The 22,116-nt window shown below is 41.1% G+C and overlaps 2 protein-coding genes across 3 annotated transcripts; one reads left to right on the top strand and one right to left on the bottom strand.

Annotated features, from left to right (window-relative positions):
* Positions 1-918: 918 nt before the first annotated feature.
* On the bottom strand, positions 919-3,443 carry LOC122085831. 2 transcript variants are annotated; one of them, XR_006142240.1, is made up of 3 exons: positions 3,308-3,443; positions 2,873-2,930; positions 919-2,188 (listed from the first exon to the last, which is right to left on the bottom strand). XR_006142240.1 is itself a non-coding variant. In XM_042654424.1 (3 exons), exons 1-3 carry the CDS (start codon positions 2,964-2,966, stop codon positions 1,121-1,123), a joined length of 318 nt encoding a protein of 105 aa, XP_042510358.1. In that variant the 5' UTR covers positions 2,967-3,014; the 3' UTR covers positions 919-1,120. The 2 variants fall into 2 exon arrangements, 1 of the variants encoding a protein (XP_042510358.1); XM_042654424.1 differs by lacking the exon at positions 3,308-3,443 and having other exon boundaries at positions 919-1,147; positions 1,992-2,188; positions 2,873-3,014.
* LOC122085830 (probable serine/threonine-protein kinase PIX13) lies at positions 2,911-6,776 on the top strand. Its single transcript, XM_042654423.1, has 6 exons — positions 2,911-3,144; positions 3,361-3,677; positions 4,609-4,744; positions 4,933-5,075; positions 5,184-5,307; positions 5,993-6,776. Exons 1-6 carry the CDS (start codon positions 3,066-3,068, stop codon positions 6,550-6,552), a joined length of 1,359 nt encoding a protein of 452 aa, XP_042510357.1. The 5' UTR covers positions 2,911-3,065; the 3' UTR covers positions 6,553-6,776.
* Positions 6,777-22,116: the final 15,340 nt, after the last annotated feature.

Here is a 22,116-nt window from a genome sequence, read left to right on the forward strand (position 1 = left end):
TTCATCTAAGCTTCAATTCTTGGGTTCTAAGTCTGAGAAGGGTGGGTTTGATACCATTTGTTGGAGAAATAGACTGGGGAATCTCCCTTCTTAGCTCTTAGAACACTCATAAGTATTTGAAAACTATTACAGAGAATCTATTGGGCATTAATGGGACTGAAACATACTTGTGATGTAGTTTGGGAAGCCTCCACGAGTTATCATCACTAACATAGGTTCCTTGTGTTTGAAGATAAATCTCACAAACAATCCTCTATGATCTTCTGTAGTCTCCCTCACAGATCTCTCCCACAGCTCTATAAATAAATTGTGTCTCACGTAATATGGCTACAGGGATCATAGAGACTACTATACAAGGATCATAGAGAGTACTATACAAGGATCATAGAGACTACTTATAGTATCCACCCAGCACCTTAACTACTCCCACAGTAGTTGGGCTAGGCCTATACCTCTAAGTGCGCCGAATAAGCCCAAATAGATCACCCACATATGTGTGGTCCAAAACCCAACATTTGCACTATTACCTGAGAATGAACCTTCTCTTTGAGGTTGTACCGAATCATGTTAAATTTTTTATTTTTATGATTTGTTTATTTATTTTCTTCCTTGTATTTGCACATTCGTCCTAAGTCCTAACTAAAGAAAGGAAATGAAACCCCAAACAGGTTTTTTCTTTTACAGGCGGATAGCTGGGAAACCTTGAAATGCAAGGAATCGTCTAATAGACACCAAGGGGCCGTTTGATAACGCTTCTATTCCTGGAGAGTGTTCTTTTACAGAAGTGTTCTTTTTCGATTCCATGCTGTGAAGACACTCTGGCGAAATAGAAACAACGTTTGGTAAAACTATTTCAAAAATGTCCTTAGAACAGGAAAAGAACAGAAACAACGTTTGACAAACACTTCTATTCCTGGAGAGTACAATAATGAAAATTCACTTTTGAACAATGAAATCAATAATTACAAACATGCTATTATGGTCAAATTTAACTTAAATAAGGAAATAATTTGTTTACATCAAGCCCAAGAACTTCAAATTGATCTTCCTAGCTGCCCATCAAAATAGAATACTCAAATCCTAATAAAAGCCCTCTTCCAGCTCCAAAATATCAATTTCATTAAGCACTGAAATTTACACAACCAACCTTCATCCAAAATATCAATCTCATTAAGCACTGAAATTTTTCTTCCTTGCCACATAAATATAAATGGACAATCTTTGCTGATGATAAAATTTAACAGATAAATAAATAAGAATCTTAAGATGAGAATGATGAAATATGCTCAAATGGGTATTTTTCAGAAACCCATCACGATCGATCAAAGTAAGCAACTACGAAACTTGAGCAGTCAAGAACAGAGATCACCATAACCAGACAGAAATAAAAAATTTACCAAACACCTTTTCAGACTTCACAAAAATCCCAATATTAGAGCAAGAAAATCTCCCAAATCACTGCAATTTACAGATGTCCCAAAATCCAAGCAAGAAACGAGAGTGAAATAAGAAACACATATCAAGAAAAGAAGAAATGCTCAAAGATTTTACCTTTATTAATTACTTGGAATATAAAGATGAAAAAATTAATCTTCTTTTCAAGCAATAAACCAGAGCATCAATGGCTGAAAACCCAGAAAGAAAAAAAAAGAAGCAAGTCCCCACCTTTTTTTTTTTATATTTATTTGGGGTTGAACAAGATAGCAGGAAGAAAGAGCGAGAGAGAGAGAGAGAGAGAGAGAGAGAGAGAGAGAGAGAGAGAGAGAGAGAGAGAGAGAGAAACTCAGGAATAATCAATTTTTCTAAAAAGGGCAAAAGGAAGAATAAAAAGAAAAACAAATCCACTATCTATATAGATTCAGAAATCTCCAAAAAAGTAAAACAGGGAAAGGAAATACTTTCTGCAATCAATCAAAACTCAATCGAAAAAGTAGTTCGAGCGAGATTGTGAGAGAGCGAGAGAGCGAGAGAGCGAGAGAGAGAGACAATACCTGCTGTAGGGAAGCGACGACCGAGAGAGTTGTAGGGAAGCGGTGACCGACCTGCGACCGAGAGAGAGGCAGGGAAGTGGTGACCGAGAGAGAGACCGTTGCAGGGAAGCGGTGACCGAGAGAGAGCGACCATTGCAGGGAAGCGGCGACCAAGAGAGAGCGACCGTTGCAGGGAAGCGGCGACTGAGAGTGAGAACCTATTGCAGAAAAGGGGTTGTTGATCGTGAGTTGCAGAAAATGGGTTGTGGGATTTTGAATGGTTTTGTTCTTTTAAGTTTGTAAAAGAATAAAAAAGTAACTTTTTTGTACACGTGCAATGTATTCTTTAGTCATTCTTTTTCATTGGTTCATTCCGGGGGAATACAAAAATGAACCGGACGTGCCATACATATTTCTGTTCTATTTGCATTCCCGCAGAATAGAAGAACATCAAAAACATTCTCCCAGAATGTTATCAAACGGCCCCAACTGTCCTAACCCATTAGGTACCATGCCCATTGGGAGAATCCAATCAAAAAAAATGGCTACTAACCTATGACATCGGGGATTTATGATTTTCGAACGGTTATTTCTTATCTTTGTTATTCCCGATGTCGTAACACTTCGAACGAGGGAACTCTTCTTCTCTTTGAATTCTTTCTACGTACAGAAAAAAAACCACTAAAGAGAAAGAGGAGTGACTTTGAAGTCTTCAAACACAGGCGAGTGGTCTATCGGTCTGTTCATTAAAAAAAGACTGGTCTCTGTTGCACGGCCGTTGACTAGAGCTAAATAGTTAATCATTCTTGAAAATTTTCATGTTAATTTTATTAGTCAGTGAAAAAAATGACTAAATAAATAAAGAAAAATGCGGAAAGACGGAAAATAGAGCGAAGACTCACCAATAAGAAGACGATCTACTCTTTCCTTTGTCCCCTTCCACCTTCTTTCCTCTAGTGTCTGATTTGTAAGCAAGGAATAAGAGATGAAATCCATGTCAATTGATCACTGAAACAACTTATTAGCATCAAAGAAAACATGTCGATCCCTGAAACAACTTGTTAGCATCAGAGGAGAGAGAGAGAGAGTCTAGATATGGGGAATTGCTTTGGTGGTCAAGGTAAAGCTCAGGTTAACAACCGTAGCCCAAGCACAACCAGACATTCTACCCCAGGTAAGCTCCCTCCACACCCCCCCCCCAGCCCAAATCCTCAAAAAGGGAAGATCGGCTTTGCTCCCCTCTTGCTTTTCTTTCCTTTTTTGATTTCCCTTCTATTTCCGATTCCTCCCTTGAATTCCTCAGAAAAAAAAAATCATTTTTTTAGGAGATTAGATACCTATTGCTGTGATCTAACACGGAAGTCCCCATTTTTCTTGTCTGGTCAAACAGTAACATCATATACCAATAGCAGCACCGAAGGTGGGCTTTCAAGCAGCACAACTAGCCATAGCCTTGATGAGGCGTTCCCAAGCGGTCACATCTTGCCCACTCCAAACTTGAAGATCTTCAGCTACGCAGAGCTGAAGAGCGCCACAAGAAACTTCAGACCTGATACGGTTCTTGGCGAGGGTGGTTTTGGGAAAGTCTTCAAAGGTTGGATCGATGAGAAAACTTTCACTCCGACGACGAAGATCGGTAATGGAGTATTGACTATCGCAGTAAAAAAATTGAATCCAGAGAGCATGCAAGGATTGGAAGAATGGCAGGTAATCATCAAGCATTCCTCTAGCCCTGGATTTTTCTTTTTCATTTCACCCATTTCTTTATTCTCAGAATTCAATTGAATATTCTTGTCCTTATCTAATTTGCATTTTTGTTCTTTGTTAATGAGTTGGGCTTAGTAGACCTACAAAAACTAAGCCATAATTTTTTTTTTGTGGGGTACAATTATGCCATTAATGAAAAAGAATCACTAATTATGTTTTAAATAGCGTATGATTAAAGGTCTTTGACTTGTATTGGTGACCTTGGCACATCAGTAAAGTTGTATTGGACCTAGGGGTCATGGGTTCAAGTTAAGAAACGGCCACATCGTGAAGTGGGAGTAAGACTGTGTACATTATGACCCTCCTCCCAAGACTCCCGTACCAGCAAGGGCCTTGAGCATTTAGTGTACAACAACAATCTCAATCTTAATCCATTAAATGAATGGGTCGGTTACATGGATCCAATCAAAACACAATAGGAAAGGAAAATTCACAATGAGAGAAGAGAGAATAGAGGTGAGAATATAAAGAAGAGAATAAGAGGAAAGAGCACAGCCCAACAAGTCAGGAAGTTTTAGCTACATGTGGTCGGTTATATGGATCCTTGTCCTCCAATAGGTTTTATCCAAGGTCATACTTGGGATAAGACCGAGACATTTTACATATATATAATATTGGAACTTAGTTTCGAGGGGTTTTACATTTCAATCTTACTGCATGTGGTTCAGTTTGTAAGGTTTGTCGCTGATTGGTTAATTTTTGTATGCTTAATATCATAAGTGTTGATTTGCACATGGCAGTGCAACAAAGAGCAGAGACTAAATTAGATCAATTTTCATAGTTATTTTTTTCGTTATTTCTACTTTGCTATCAGAAGAATGATCTTAGTTCCCTATTGTTTGTTTGATATACTTTGATCAATTTGGTTCAGGCGGAGGTGAATTTCTTGGGGAGGCTTTCTCATCCCAACCTTGTAAAGCTCCTGGGTTACTGCATTGATGATAAAGAACTATTACTTGTGTATGAGTTTATGCAAAAGGGAAGCTTGGAGAATCATCTTTTTAGAAGTATTACTTCCTAATCTCAACTCTTTTTTCTGAATCGCATTATTTTTATTTTAGTTGATCCGAAATTCAGATAAGCTTATTATGAATTAATATTTGATATAAGATTCAAATGTTAAAGATTTAGGTAAGACTCATCCTTAAAAGCTAGTCGTTAGAAAATTTAATTGGGCAACATTATTCTGATGCAGGAAGTTCAGCTGTGGAACCAATTTCTTGGAGTATACGGCTTAAGATAGCAATAGGGGCCGCTCGAGGCCTGGCTTTCTTGCACGCTTCAGAAAGGCAAGTCATTTACAGGGACTTTAAGGCCTCCAATATACTACTCGATGGGGTAAACCCTTGTCATTCAAAACCTTTATTTATTTGATGGTTGGGAGAAATTTTCATGAATGAAGTATCCTTGAACTGTATTTTTTAATTTATTTATTTGTGAATGCAGAATTACAATGCCAAACTATCAGATTTTGGGTTGGCAAAATGTGGGCCGTTGGCAGGTGACTCACACGTGACAACACGAGTTATGGGCACTTACGGTTATGCTGCACCTGAGTATGTTGCCACAGGTAATACCAAAATCCTCCTTTCCAACTCTGCCTAGCTATCTCTTGCTTTCTTGGCCAATTTTGAATTTTTCTAGAAAAATTGCATTTATTTTGTCAATTCCTAACTTTTCTGGAAAAATAGTGCTTACTTACCCAACTCCAATTTTTTTTGAGACGTGGTATTTTCTTGGCATATTTCAAAATTTTCTCAGAAAATGGTGCTTTCATGGCCAATTTCAATGAAGTGGCTTTTGGCATGGTGGCAGCTGTCAATCATAGTAGGGTTTAGCCTAAGTTCTTGGTAAAGGTTGCATGTATTGAGACTTTTAGGTATTTAATTGGATGCCCTCTTTAATGAGAGCGGATCAAATCTTGATTCTCGCATGGTATCTGCACATATGGTATCCACTCAATAATTAACTGTGTGGTGGATTCCAACTGTGTGGATCAGTCCGTACGAGAATGGTTCTCGTACGAGAACCTGATCCACGCTTCTCCTTTACAGCTTGCTTTTAAGGATGAATTCTACCCAAATCCCTAGTATCAGAAATCTTATGGCCATTGTCAGGGCATGGGAATCTAGTATGCCTCCAAGAATGAGAACATCAGGCTACTCACATCCAATGTGAAATTGTATGCTTGGTCAATTAGGTTGAAAGATACTAGTACTCCCATAGCTAAACTTATATGAGTATTGTTTTTACAGGGCATCTGTATGTGAAGAGTGATGTATATGGGTTCGGAGTGGTGCTGCTTGAGATATTAACAGGCCTACGAGCTCTGGACACGAACCGTCCAAGTGGGCAGCATAATTTAGTTGAGTGGGCAAAGCCATCTCTAAATGATAGAAGAAAATTAAAAAGCATAATGGATGCTCGCTTGGAAAAGCAGTATCCCATGAAAGGTGCATTACAAGCAGCTAAACTTACTCTCAGTTGTCTTGGCCCTGAGCCTAAAACTCGACCATCAATGCAACAAGTTTTGGAAACTTTGGAACAAATAGAAGCCATCAAAGAACAGAAGATTAAGCCAAGAAGCACCAGACCAGATCACTCCAGAATGACCACTTCCACTACTTCTAGATCACCATCATATCTTCCTCCTCCTCATCCTCATCCTCATTTTCATCCTCACCCTCATCCTCCTGATCATCATCATCATTATCCTACTAATACTGGACATCATCATCACATCCATGGCCAACAGCACCATCATCGTGCCCCTGCGCTTCGCCAGTTATCACTTCCACCATCCAAAGCTGGATGATTGTATGGTCATCATCTTAAAGGATCCCAAATTTTTTTTGTTGATGGATATTCATGGTCATCTCAAATGTGATGGTGTCTTCATGGTGGTGTGACTGTATTACATGGTTGATTACATCACAAAAGGGAATTATTTTTTGAACATTTCATTGCTTCTGGATGATATAATTTCAAGGATATTAGGATGGCCTCCAAAGTACAAAAGGTGAAGCTTCTTCTTCCGGGGAAATTTTTGCTTCATATGTCATGTCCGTAGACTTTGTAGTTCAGAGACGTTCCAAGTCAAACTAGCCAAAAATTTCTTCTTTCTCCTCCTTCCCAACAGGTAACCTTTGGGTCAAATGTCAATCTTTTTTAAAGTCAATGTACTCCCACTTTTTGGTTAAGTCAATGTACTCCCAGAAAGGGCAAAAAAAAAAAAAGGGGCTTGACACCGCGTGATAAACGGTGATAATTATTTTTAATAATTCATTGGACGAAGGTTTTTTCTTGATTTTAGGGTTAAGGTTCACCACGTGATACAACGGTCCAGAAACCCCCTTCCCCCTACTCACTCCGTGGCAGCCTTTATCGCCACCCATGGTGAATGCGAGGCCTGCAAGAAAATTCAGTCCTAATTAATTCTTTTCATTTTTTATGTAAGGGAGAAAGAACCTGCTAAATGTGTGGGCTGTAATATGATGCAATTACTTATCCATCCGAGTTCATTAAATTGGGATAAGACTTTGTTGTTATTGTATGATGATTAATTATCTCATTAATTAACAGCCATAAATCAAATTCCCAACTCTCAGCGCTGTGCCTTTTCTTATTAAATAAATAATAAAGAACTACCCCCATTTTCCCTAAGTTACCCTAATAGTTGTTGAACAGGTCAAGTTTTGTGTGGGAGCATAGCCGTTATGTGGTTGACGGATTGCACTATGGGTTGGCGATTAGATAATAACGATGGATGACTAAATGATTATTTGGTGATTAACTTTTGGGACTTAATCAATGTGGACAATTCATAATTTCAAAAAAAAGCAACACACTACCGAGGACAGTGGCAGCCCAAAAACAGTATACATAAACTGTATATCGAGAATTGTTCAGTTTCACACATTAAAAATCAAAAGATCGTTGTGAATAAAATCAGATGGCTTTGTTCAACTTCATATGTATTGAAGATATCTCAGAATTCTATGTGTGCAGCGACCACAACGAGATCAAGGGTTATATTAATTGAGAACTGAAAGAAAATGGTGTAGAAACCCTTCATGAAATTACGACAATACCGAATTCTGTAGATTAAAAAAAAAAAAAAAAAAAAACAAATGGAAAAACATATTGGTGTTAACTAGTCACCAAATATTAGAGTTCTATTATTTAGCAAATCTGATTTTGATGACACTGTATGCTGTATAGTTAACAGTGGACATCAGGTAATTGTCGCTTGTGTACAAAAAATGGTTGGATCAGAAGACAAAGCCATACTCATAGAGGCTATGTCCAGAAAGAAAATGATTGTAGTTAGCTGGATGGAAATGGCTGCAAACGGAGTGATCATATTTATTGAATAACTATAATAAGAACATTGGATACCTAAATGATTGTAAATAAAGACACTAAATACCTGGGCTTTGATAGCGCATCTACATCTGGTATTATTTGACCTTGATATAAGTTTCTCAACACTAAATTTTTTTTGGGTCAAATACCATAACTGCACTAAATTTTGTTGCTCTGATACCATTACTACATTATGATCTGTTGCTCTGATATCATATTTTCAATAGATTTTTTCACGTTGGTGATTAAAATTTGGGTCTTAATCAATGGGCACAATTCATAATTTAAAAAAAAAAAAAACAACAATCTACTGAGGATAGGGGCAGCCCGAAAATCAATCTACATATATTGGGATATTGAGAAGTGTTCAGTTCCACACCATAGAAACCAAAAGATCATTTTGAATTAAATCGAATGGCTTTGTTCAACTTCAAAGGAATTGAAGATATCTTAGAATTTTATGTGTGAGATGATCGCAACGAGATCAAGGGTTATATTCATCGAGAACTAAAAGAAGCTGGTGTAGAAATCGTTCGTGAACTAACAACAATATCAGACTCTGCAAATAAGAAAAAAAAAAAAAAAAAAACCAAATGGAAAAACACATTGGTGATAACCAGTCACCAAAGATTATAGTTCTATAATCCAGCAACTATAATTTTTATTTTTTACAATTAGGGAGTTGATGCGATAAGACCTAGGAGGTTTGAATTCGAGACCTCCTGGTGAACATGGTCTTTTTAGGCACCACAGGTCACCAACTACACTAGGCAGTTGTTCAACGACATTGATTTTGATGACAATATATCCCGCATAAGTAACAGTGGACTTCAGGTAATCATTGCTTATGTAGAAAAAAAATGCTTGGATCAGAAAACAAAGCCAAACTCATGGAGGCTTTGAGCTGGAAGGAAATGATTATAGTTAGCTAGATGGAAATGACTGCAAACGGGGTGATCATATTTATTAAATGATTGTAATAAGAATGTTGGATACTTAAATGATTGTAAATAAGGACACTGAATACCTGGATTTGATCAAGCATCTATATCTGGTTTTATTTGACATTGATATTGTCACACCCCGTTCGCACAGAACCGGACCAGTGACCGGGTTAACACCGGTTAACCCAAACCTGTCAGGATCAACAGATGCAATATTTCACCACAACATACACACAACTAATGAAAGCTTATCAGATCAGCGAAAGACTTGGTTTACCTGTGAATATTCCCATAATACTTGATACCCGAATTGTGATAAAATAGTTATATACATGTGGGCCCGAAAGCATGATAATTACACAATAAAAGTATAATTCACATATCAAGTACAAAGAGGAAACCACCAAAAATCAGAGTACACAACTCGGCTCGGTATCAAAGCCCAGAGCTCAGCTCGGTATCAAAGGTTGAGCCCAGCTCGGCATCACATGGTAGAGCTCAGCTCGGCCTCAAAAGTGGAGCTCAACTCGGCATCAGAGCTGTGGTCCCGCAGCACAACTCTCGCACGAGCAATCAGTGCCGTGCTCTAACTCCTCAGGGGCCCACCAGTCCTCTTCAGGGAACTCAACCGTGGGACCTAACCCGTGCTCTTCAGATGGATGACCTACAAAATCATCTAAAAAGAGGTACACACGTGGGATGAGCTCACTAGCTCAGTAAGTGGAAAGATGGACCACACAACAGTCCACACAACAAAACACAATCATATGCACTACATGCTATGCAATACATTTTAAATCACATCCACCTAAGCAACATTACTAAGTCTTTGGTTTAGTGCTACTACAGCCACAGTGCGCGTATACCCTGGGTACGAGCCGCGAACTCCATCCCGCGATACGCCCATAGGGCTGTCGGAGAAGGCCCACCGTGAGTACTCAGAAAAGTAAAAACATGCCGACCACCGGCTCTCAACAGAAAAGTAAATGACTGAAATTAAAGGTGCTGACTCCAGCAATTTAAAAGCAGTACGATTGGCCCTCTTGAATATACCACCAGGGTTGCCGACTATCCTAATGACCAGTCGGGCGTAATGTCTAACCGCCACAGTGACTCGACAACCGCGACCACTGCTTCCCCCCAAATGGTAACCCAACACCTTAACCCCTATTGGGAAGGGTCGTAGCACGGGAATGTGAAAATCCTAAACCGCATGCTCCTATATGACAATAGTACGATTGCATAGTGCCACCGCGTCCCATACCACGGGCCACCAATGCACTCGTTTCCAAGCCGACTATGGCATCTAACTATTAATGCATCATGCACAATGATGTTCACATTCATTGTAGAAACATATTATCACTTGGCATTTAGAAAATAAACACAACACCTATGCATAACCATGTGAGGATGACTAATCTACATAGCATTTTCATGATGGCATGACTAGACTAAATACGATTAAATGAATGCCAAACAATGCCTTGAAACAAGGCCAAACGTCCTCTCCCAACTTACCTGTAGTGTACAAGGATTCCCGTTCGGTATGGGTGAGATCCGGTGCGAGACGCGTAGGATTTAGTGAACCTAACATGAGTGAGTGGGGTTAGTATTTCACCGTTCTGAAATCAAAATTAACATGATCCAATGACACGGTCATGTTTAGAATCCTAAAAGAAGGTCACATGTCCGATTTGGGCCCAATCGGACGAAAAAATCACATTCAGAGCTTCTCAGGTGGGTCAGACAGGTGGTGTGGACCGGCGGGTAGGTTGGCCCACCGGTCTTGCCCACCGGTCTTGGCGGGAAACCTGCTGTTTCTTCCCAACTTCCTTCATTCTTTGGGAATTCAAATGGGGCTTTTCCAAACCCATTCTTCACACTTTCAAGGTCTTATAGGATGGTTCTAACCTAGATCTGGGTTAGATTTAAGTGATGGGAAGCCATCTTACCTTCTTTGCTCAAGAACACCTTCAAAACCTCAAAATCACTTCAAATCCACAGTGCTTCCCCAACCTTGTAAATACTTCTTTAAATCCTTTAAGATCAACACATATGTCATCTATTAAACCTTAGATTCATTATTTGAAAGTGGATTTACAAGATCTCAAGAAACCCTACCCAAACCAAGGGTTTCACTTGGGTATAGTGAAGGTTTAAGGGACCCAAGCTTTGCTTACCTCCAAATGTAGATCTAGTGTTGAAGATCACTCTTCCAGCGCCGGAATGGGGAGATCAAGCCTCGGCGTCGATGACATCCATCTCTTCTTCCTCTTCCTTCTCTTCCCTTCTTCTTCCCTTTCTTTTCTCTCTCCTCTTTACTCCTCTCACCAACGTACGAGTGTCATAAATGAGAAAAGAAAAGAAAAGTATAAATGCTATATATACTTCTTTAAAATACTAAGTAATTCACATGGGTGGGTCACTTATGTGGGTGGATGCGCCCACCTGTCCGCCCACTTGAGGGCTAAAACTTGGGATTTTGACAAAGTTCGGGCCTCAGCGCGAACCTCACCCTTGGCATACGATGTAATATACGTATACACCTTAATATACAGCTACATACCTACTTTATCCGTACATGGCCTTATAATAGGTGCATGTGCACGGCTTGGGTATTCCCGTCTCTTCTGGCACTGGCTCGGACTTGTTGGGCCAGCCGGTGTTTAAGGTCACCCTTGCCATCATAGTCCATAAGGAACCCGCTCTAACTCTCTCCGGTTCGGGTCCTGCATAGTTAAACCGGGTCAACCGTGTAATCAGACCGGGTTTAAGAAGTAGGGTATTACATTTACCCCCCCTTCTAAAAAATTTTGTCCTCGAAATTGCGTACCTGGTTGATCAAAAAGACGAGGGTACTTGGCTTGCATTTCATCCTCTTTCTCCCAAGATGCTTCTCCAAGTGAATGATTAGCCCATCACACCTTTACATAGGAAATGGAGCGATTACGAAGGGTCTTCACCTTTCGATCTAAGATTTCAGCTGGCTGCTCTGTATAGGTCATGTCAGCTTCAAGGTATTCTGGCTCCACGGGTAATACATAAGAGGGATCATGAACGTATCGCTTCAGCATGGATACATGGAATACATTATAAACATCCCCAAGTGAAGGTGGCAGAGCAAGCATGTAGGCTACTGAGCCAACCCGGGCTAAGATCTCAAATGGTCCAATGTATCTTGGGCTCAACTTCCCCTTTCGGTGAAACCTTTGCAACCCTTTAGTAGGAGAGATCTTGAGAAATACCTTTTCCCCTGGCTGAAATTCGATGTCTTTTCTGCAGGTGTCCGCATAGCTCTTTTGACGGGACTGAGCTGCTTTAATCCATTCTTGAATAACATCGACTTGTCACAAGTCATCTGTATCATCTCAGGTCCTAACATTCGACGTTCACCTACCTCATCCCAATACAAAGGAGTTCTGCACTTCCTGCCATATAATGCCTCATACGGAGCCATCCCAATTGTAGCTTGGTAACTGTTGTTATAGGCAAACTCCATAAGAGGTATATATTCTTCCCAACTACCACACATTTTCATTATACATGCCCTGAGCATGTCTTCTAATATCTGTCTGGTTCGCTCCGACTGACCATCCGTCTGTGGGTGGAAAGCAGTACTCAAATTCAACTGTGATCCCAAGGCACGTTGGAAGCTTTTCCAAAATCTGGAAGTGACCTTGGGTCCCTATCTGATACCATGCTCACTGGCACTCCATGTAAGCGCACTATGTTGTCCATGTAAAGTTGTGCTAGTTTGGCCATAGAGAACTTGGTCTTGATAGAAATGAAATGAGCAGTCTTGGTAAGCCGATCAACGATTACCCATATCGTGTCCATCCCCTTAGGTGTACATGGTAGTCCGGTGACTAAGTCCATTGTAATCCTTTCCTACTTCCATTCTGGTACTGGGAGTGGCTGAAGAGTACCATAAGGTTGATGCCTCGCAGCTTTTACTTTTTGGCATGTGAGACAAGTCGCCACATACAGAGCTATTGTGACCTTCATGCTTGGCCACCAGTAATTTTGTTTGAGGTCTTTGTACATCTTTGTACTTCCTGGGTGGAGTGAGTACTCGGAGCTATGTGCCTCTTGCACTATCTTATCTTGTATATCCAAATCATCGGGTACACACAATCTGCCTCGAAACATCAATGCTCTGATCCGCTGCAATTCAGGATCCAAAGGTTGTTTCATTATTACCTCTTGCCTAATAGCCGGATGCACCTGTAGAGCCGTCAAGGATACAGTCAACCATTTAAGGTTTTCTGGTTGACGTTCCAATTCTAAGGTTGCTCCTTTATATAAGAGAGCTTCATCCATTAGTGTCGCCTCCTACACAAGTGATGGACTGACTGCTAAGCATGAGAGCGACATAGTCTGTGCCTTCCGACTCAACGCATCCGCCACTACATTTGCTTTGCTGGGATGATACTGAATGTCGCAGTCATAATCCTTCATGAGCTCAAGCCATCTCCTTTGCCTCATGTTCAAATCCTTCTAGGTGAAAAAGTACTTAAGGCTTTTGTGATCACTGTATATTTCACACTTCTCCCCATACAAATAATGTTGCCAAATTTTAAGGGCAAAAATGACTGGGACTAGTTCCAAGTCATGAGTGGGGTAGTTCTTCTCATACTCCTTTAGTTGTCGGGATGCATACGCTATTACCTTACCGCGTTGCATCAGAACACAACCCAAACCAACTTTGGAAGCATCAGTGTAGACTGTCATTCCACCTGTGCCTTCAGGGATGGTCAACACAGGGGCCGACACCAACCTCTTCTTCAATTCTTGGAAAATCTTCTCACATTCCTCTATCCAGTCGAATTTCACACCCTTTTTAGTTAATTTAGTCATTGGTGCTGAGATTCGGGCGAAATTCTCAATGAAGCGCCGATAATATCCAGCCAAACCCAAGAAGTTTCTAATTTCAGTGACATTCTTGGGGCTTTCCCATTCTACTACTGCTTTCACCTTCTTGGGATCTACCTCGATTCCGGCCTTAGACACTACGTGTCCCAGGAATCCAACTTTCTCAAGCCAAAATTCACATTTGCTGTATTTGTCAAACAATCGTTGTTCTCTCAACCTCTGTAACACCATTCTCAAATGTTGGGTGTGCTCCTCTTCTGTCTTGGAGTAGATTAAGATGTCATCAATAAAAATAAGTACCCATTTATCGAGTATGTCATGAAATGCTCGATTCATTAAATCCATGAATGCTGTCGGTGCATTGGTTAACCTAAAAGATAACACTAGGAACTCATAGTGACCATACCGAGTCCTAAATGCTGTCTTGGGTATATCGCTGCTCTTTATCTTGAGCTGATAATAGCCTGATCGAAGGTCTATCTTTGAAAATACTTTGGCACCCTGCAACTGGTCAAATAAATCATCAATGCGTGGCAACGGATACTGGTTCTTAATGGTTAGCTTATTTAATTCCTGGTAATCGATGCACATACGCAAGCTACCATCTTTCTTCTTGAAAAACAACACTGGGGCTCCCCAAGGTGAAACACTTAGGCTAATAAACCCCTTTTCCAATAGTTCCTACAACTGCAACTCCAACTCCTTCAATTCAACTGGTGCCATCCTGTATGGAGCCTTAGATACTGGAGCTGCTCTAGGAGTCAAATCTATGGCAAACTCTAACTCTCTATCAGGTGGTAAATGTATCAGATCATCTGGGAAGACGTCGAGAAACGCTTTAACCACCTTTACCTCTTCTAGAGGTGTAATCCTTGCATCAACATCAAGCACCGATGCTAAGTAGCCCTAACATCCACTTTCTAACAATTTTATCGCTTGAAGAGCGGAGACAAGGACCTTCCTCACCCGTTTCGTTTTATCTGCTCGGTATACCAATTCTCTTCCTTCGTCATCCGTCACCCTAATCAGCTTCTCAGCACACATCACATTAGTTCGATGAGCCGACAACCAATCCATGCCCAATATAATGTCAAAATTCTGCATATTGAACTTAATGAGTTGTGCATCAAATTTCTCTCCACTAATTTCCACTGGGCACGGCCCATACACCTCCTTTAACTGAGTAACTTTTCCAGTAGGTATACTAACAATCATTCCGTGATCTAGGATCCTGGGTGGCATCCCAAGTTTCTCTGCAAATCTCTTAGATGCAAATGAATGAGTAGCTCCTGAATCGAATAAAACATAGGCTGGTATGCCTGATATGGATAGGACACCTAGTGTAACAATGCATATAATTTCAGCAGGTCATCAATATTCAACATAAGGAAATTCTTAATTTAAATGTACCTGCTACTACTTCTGTACTGGCCTCAGCTTCCTCAGCTGACAGAGCATACATCCTTCCCTGTGGTTGACTTCCCCGAGTTAAGGGAGGTCAGTACGCCGAGGGCTGATTGGAGGGCAAGGCTGGTCTGACCCGACAGTCTTTCGTATAGTGCCCATATGAATGGCAGTTAAAGCAAGGAATCTGAGATGTCAGAACTGGGGCAGGGCCCCTCTGCACTTGACCCGTTGCGGATGGAGGTCGGGCTGGCCTTGGAGCTGTAGGTGCCGCACTAGTGTTCGGGCGAAAAGATGTGGACCCCGAACCACCAGCTGGTCTAGGAGGGTAGCCAGATGATCTATAGGGCTGCCTATACATATGCCTAGAACTGTACGATCCGCGGTATGCCTTGGAGGAGTTTCCCATATCCGGAAATGGGTTCGTTTTCTTCCACAGTCCAGGGGTGAGGGACTGTTCTCCCTTTTGCTTATCCTCCATGGTCTTGGCCTTCTGCACAATCTGGCCATAGTCAGTCAAATCCAAGACCTCAAGCACAGACCCAATGGATGCTTTTAGGCCTTTTAGGAATCTCGCAGCCTTCTCTTCAGCTGTCCTCATATACCTTGGGAAAAAATGGAACAAGCTCTCAAATTGCTGTTGGTACTCAAGGATAGTCTTACCTCCTTGAGTTAAAGCCATAAACTCAGTCTCCTTGCGGTCTCTGAAGCTGCGTGGGTAATGATTGTCCAAGAACAACTCCTTGAACTGTTCCCAGGTGGGTTCTGGATGGGTAGCCAACAATATGGGCTTGGAGGCTTGCCACCAAGAATTGGCCTCCTTCTTGAGTTGCAACCCTGCACAAATGAGTTTCTGTGCATCCGTGCACTCGATCACCTCAAATATTTTCTCCAATTCTTGGATCCACTGCTCTGGTTCCAGAGGATCACTCCCCACCTTAGAGAATACAGGTGGTAAGTTCCTCTTGAATGACTCCACTACCTTTGACGTATTATTCACCGCCAGGTAATTGGGAGCATAAGCGGGGTAGTAATGGTATGGAGGGGGTACCCCATACGGAGGAATGCCAAATGGTGGATTTAGAGGTGTACCCCCCACTTGTGGTCCCGTACCAGACCCTACAGGCGGGTCCTGTGGAGTAAGTATCTGGGGAGGTTGACCTGATTGAGAAAGGTCCAATTGTTGCTGAATAGCAGTCATAAATGCTTGCTGTTGCTGAAGCATTTGTTGCTAAAAAGCCTGTTGTGACTGTTGAATTATGGTAGCAATATCTCTTGGAGTAATAATCGGTGGAGGGTCCGGGAGTGTAGTCATAGGTGGGTCCCCATGTGCCCCACCCTGACCGAGGGTCTCTGGAGGTGGTGGAGGTGAGGTTTGCCCCACAGAGCGGGACCTCCTGGGATTCGGTGGTCGACCGACCGGACAAGGACCACGTGAGGTACCTCGGGCATTGCTACCGGATCTAGTACGTACCATCGTATCCCTGTACCTGGAATATATCATGCACCACATTGGTTAAACACCGTAAAATTGATTTCGACACACAAGTATATGCCGTCACATAGGGTATTGTAGTGTATGATAGTCTGAAACTAACCGCAACTTAATTCCAAGATACAAGACCGGTGCTCCGACAAGTATGTCAACAGTCCCACTTGACCATGACATGCAATTATAAGAATAATGACAAAAATCAATATAATTATATTAATGACATTAATAAAAAAAAATCATTTTTCCCAAGTTTCCTCAACCGATGGGCTGCACCGGTGGGCAGGTTGGCCCACCGGTCGGCCCGCCGGTCCCAATCCTCAATCGGCGGGTGGCACCGGTGGGCAGGGTGGCCCGCCAGTCCTGGCCGAGTGAAAAACTCGAACAGGGCCCATCGGGCTCTGTTCAGTCGTATTTCCCTCCTTTCTCCTCTCTCTCTCTCTCTCTCTCCCCAGGCGATTTTGGAGACCATTTTGACGCTTCCACTCGCAATTCCACTCATCAACCCGGCGATTTGTGAGAAGATTCAACTCCCCCACTTCCAAGTAAGTTTTTCTGCCCATTTTCTCAGAATTTTTACTTGGGGGGTAGAATTCATGTGTAGACTTTAATCTAGGTTCTTTTTCCATATTTCTTTCCATAGAATAGTGTTTCCATGTGATTGTGATGTTTCTCTTGTGGTTATTTCTAGTTTGTTAGGATTTATCTCCCCATTTTGAGAAAAACCCCAATCATGCCCTAGTTTTCTCAAATTTGGGGATTTCTTCAATTCTTGCTCCCTTTTCTTCAATTAATGATTCAATTGTGATGCATTATGCTTGATTTGTGTTTAACATGCTATAGAATTCATGGAAAGTCCCTTATGCTTGAAATCCCCATGCCTTCCCATGAAAATCCCTCTTTTGTGTTGGGTTTCCTTGATTTTTCTTTACATACTTGGTATTTGTGGACCTCCACAGTCTATTAGCGTATGTTTTTGCATGTTCATGATCTCGCTACCATGGCATTTCCGTCTTAGACCTATAGTTTCAAGCTTTACTCCATTGTGAATGAACTTGCGCATTGAAAATTCGAATCCTCTCATATTACATATGCCCCTTTCTATCATATTGCTGTTTTTTTTTCCATGATTCTGTGTTATCACTTACGTGCATCTCGTCCATGGACTCCCTATCATTCCTCGCTTGTCGCATTTTCTGTTTTGCGAGAATTGGGTTTTGGGGCTTCCTCTTATTGTTGTCATTCTCTTTTCCTTACTCACTCTGCTTTCCTCTTTTCTTGCCAAGATGTCATCTCGCAGAGGCAAGGAGCCCACATCCTCTGCCACTCGAAGTAAGACCACTGCTTCTAAGCAGAAGAGTGCGGTAACTAGCTCTCCAACCCCCTGCACAGGGAGACCCGGACCTGCCCGGTTTGACCCTTCGGACTATGATGAGGAGCTCTTCCATAGTGCAGAGGCAGCAGCCAACTGGCCGGCTTTCCTGAAAAGGTCGGTAATGATGGAGAAGACCGTGGTAGTCGACGACTTCCATAAGGCTCGGCTTCAGGAGAGGTTCACAGCACTGGGTTGGGAGTCTATCCTCCACGTAGACCGCCCGTGCTATGAGCAGCTAGTTCATAGGTTCTACTGCAACTTGGAGGTTTCCTATCAGTTCGGGGAGTACACTATAGTCAGCTTGGTGAAGGGGGTGGACATCCAGCTGACCGTGGACACCTTGGCCAGTATCTTGGGCATCTCAGCAGCCAGCCACCGTTACTACAGTCCTCCCAGGAGTAAGCCCTTGGGACCATTCATGAGTTTGGAGACGCCAAACTACATCTACGAGACCATCTGTGGCAGCAGTGCCCGTCCGGAGTCCGAGACATCCTTCTACCCTGAGGTTCGCATGTTTGCCCGTTTGGTCCAGTTCAACTTGCTCCCCAGAGGAGGTCATCGGGACTAGGTGGGCTTCATAGCGGCCTTCATAGCTTACTGCATCTACACGGCCGTAGAGGGAGGTACGGCTGGTGAACGCTAGGTTTGACTACTACGACCATCGTCTCGACGTCAACTCTAGACCTCCGGTGAACGTAGTAATCATAGACGACGGCGATGATGATCAGTGAGGGCTTAGCTCGCCCACACCAGCTTCTTATCTGTTTCCTGTTATTGGATCCTATTGTATATTTCTTTTCTTTTCTAATTCCTTGTACTTGCACTGTAACTGGACTTATTTGTGGGATAATGTATTTTGATAGTGGTTGGTGATGAATTTATATGTTGAATACTTGTGTAGTTTAGTTGTGGTGTCCATTGTTACTTTTGATCATTGTCATATTATATATATATATATATATATGTTGTTTATCAGGTGTTTGTGTGTAAATTTTTGGAAATCCCATTTTACGCCGTTATGCTGCCGAAATTTCGTCAAACTAGTACTCTATAGGTTATGACACCAATTAAATTAGCTTTTATCTACTCTCACACATGCCATGAATGCAATATCTAAATGCAACCATCTTTATTCCTTTCTTTCTTTGGCTTTTAACTCTTTAAAGCTTTTACATTAACCCAATCCCATTTTCCTATTGTAGATTCTACGGGATTCTAATGGTATGCTGTGAGTGGACTAGAGCATGACGCTCTGATACCACCGTTGTCACACCCCGTTCGCACAGAACCGGGCCAGTGACCGGGTTAACACCAGTTAACCCAAACCTGCCAGGATCAACAGATACAGTATTCCACCATAGCATACACACAACTAATGAAAGCTTATTAGATCAGCGGAAGGCTTGGTTTACCTATGAATATTTCCATAATACTTGATACCCGAATTGTGATAAAATAGTTATATACATGTGGGCCCGAAGGCATGATAATTACACAATAAAAGTACAATTCACATATCAAGTACAAAGAGGAAACCACCAAAAATCAGAGTATACAGCTCAGCTCGGTATCAAAGCCTAGAGCTCAGTTCGGTATCAAAGGTTGAGCCCAGCTCGGCATCACATGGTAGAGATCAGCTCGGCCTCAAAAGTGGAGCTCAGTTCGGCATCAGAACTGTGGTCCCACAGCACAACTCTCGCACGGGCAATCAGTACCGTGCTCTAACTCCTCAAGGGCCCACTAGTCCTCTTCAGGGAACTCAACCGTGGGACCCAACCTGTGCTCTTCAGATGGATGACCTGCAAAATCATCTAAAAAGAGGTGCACACGTGGGATGAACTCACTAGCTCAGTAAGTGGAAAGATGGACCACACAACAGTCCACACAACAAAACACAATTATATGCACTACATGCTATGCAATACATTTTAAATCACATCCACCTAAGCAACATTACTAAGTCTTTGGTTTAGTGCTACTACAGCCACAGTGCGCGTATACTCCGGGTATGGGCCGCGAACTCCATCCCGTGATACGCCCATAGGGCTGTCGGAGAAGGCCCACCGTAAGTACTCGAAAAAGTAAAAACATGCCGACCACCGGCTCTCAACAAAAAAGTAAATGATTGAAATTAAAGGAGCTGACTCCAACAATTTAAAAGTTGTACAATTGGCCCTCTTGAATATACCACCGGGGTTGCCGACTGTCCTAATGACCAGCCGGGTGTAATGTCTAGCCGCCACAGTGACTCGACAACCGCGACCACTGCTTCCCCCCAAATGGTAACCCAACACCTTAACCCCTGTTGGGAAGGGTCGTAGCACGGGAAGGTAAAAATCCTAAACCGCATGCTCCTATATGACAATAGTACGATTGCATAGTGCCATCACATCTCAAACAATATTGTATATTTTTTCCTCTGTGCAACAACAAACAAATTCGAAAATACAATAAGTGAGAAGAACGTTATTTTCAAAGTTTCAAAATGTCTTCAACTTGATATGATTGTTTATAAAAAAGAAAGTTTTGAATCGGGTTCGCAATCAACTGAGAATAAAAAATTTAAACGTGTTATTTTAAGGATACCCAAACACTAGAACCACTTTTTTTTAAATTTTATTATTTTCTTGGATTATAACTTTGTACTGGTTGACTCTTATACCAATGTTGTGTACTTTTCTGTGGCAACATCTATACTGTAGTGCATAAGACTTTTGTCAATCATTTGCATAATTCTCAAATGACGAAAATGAATGAAAATTTGAATCATCTCGTAATACTCAGCTCAAACACTTGCAATAACACAATCTACGAGAGATTAGTGAACTAAATATATCAATGCCAAAGCTTATAGGAAGATTTTTATCGATATTCTGAATCAGATTCGCTATCTACTAAGAAAATAAAATTGAGCGGGGCATTTCAGTGAAATCAAAATACCAGAACTCTTGTTTTTTCTGTTCAATTTTAGTATTTTTCTCGATTATAGCACTGTAGAGGTTGACTCTGATACCAAAATTGTATATTTTTTCCTCTGTGCAACAACAAACAAATTCAAAAATACAATAGGTGTGAAGAACGTTATTTTCAAAGTCTCAAAATGTCTTCGAACTGATATGATTGTTTATAAAAAAGGAAATTTTAAATCGGGTTCGCAATCAACTGAGAATAAAAAATTAAACGTGCTATTTTCATAATACCCAAACACTAAAACCACTTTTTCGATTCATTTTTATTATTTTCTTTGATTATAACACTATACTGGTTTACTCTAATACCAATGTTGTGTACTTTTCTGTGGCTACATCTACACTGTAGTGCACAAGACTTTTTGTCAATCATTTGCATAATTCTCAAATGACGAAAATGAATGAAAATTTGATTCATCTCGTAATACTCAGCTCAAACACTTGGAATAACACAATCTACGAGAGATTAGTGAACTAAATATATCAATGCCAAAGCTTACTGCAAGATTTTTATCGATATTCTGAATCGGATTCGCTATCTACTAAGAAAAAAAAATTGAGCGCGGCATTTCAATGAAATCAAAATACTAGAACTCTTGTTTTTTCTGTTCAATTTTAGTATTTTCCTTGATTATAGCATTGTAGAGGTTGACTTTGATACCAATATTATATATTTTTTCCTCTGTTCAACAACATAAAATTTCAAAAATACAATAGGTGAGAAGAACGTTATTTTCAAACTGATATGATTGTTTATAAGAAAGAAAATTTTGAATCGGGTTCGCATTCAACTGAGAATAAAAAATTTAAACGTGCTATTTTCAAGATACCCAAACACTTGAACCATTTTTTTTTTAAATTTTATTATTTTCTTGGATTATAACACTGTACTGGTTGACTCTAATACCAATGTTGTGTACTTTTTTGTGACTACATCTACACTGTAGTGCATAAG

The sequence above is a fragment of the Macadamia integrifolia genome, chromosome 8 (genome assembly GCF_013358625.1).
Source record: "Macadamia integrifolia cultivar HAES 741 chromosome 8, SCU_Mint_v3, whole genome shotgun sequence".
NCBI lineage: Eukaryota > Viridiplantae > Streptophyta > Magnoliopsida > Proteales > Proteaceae > Macadamia > Macadamia integrifolia.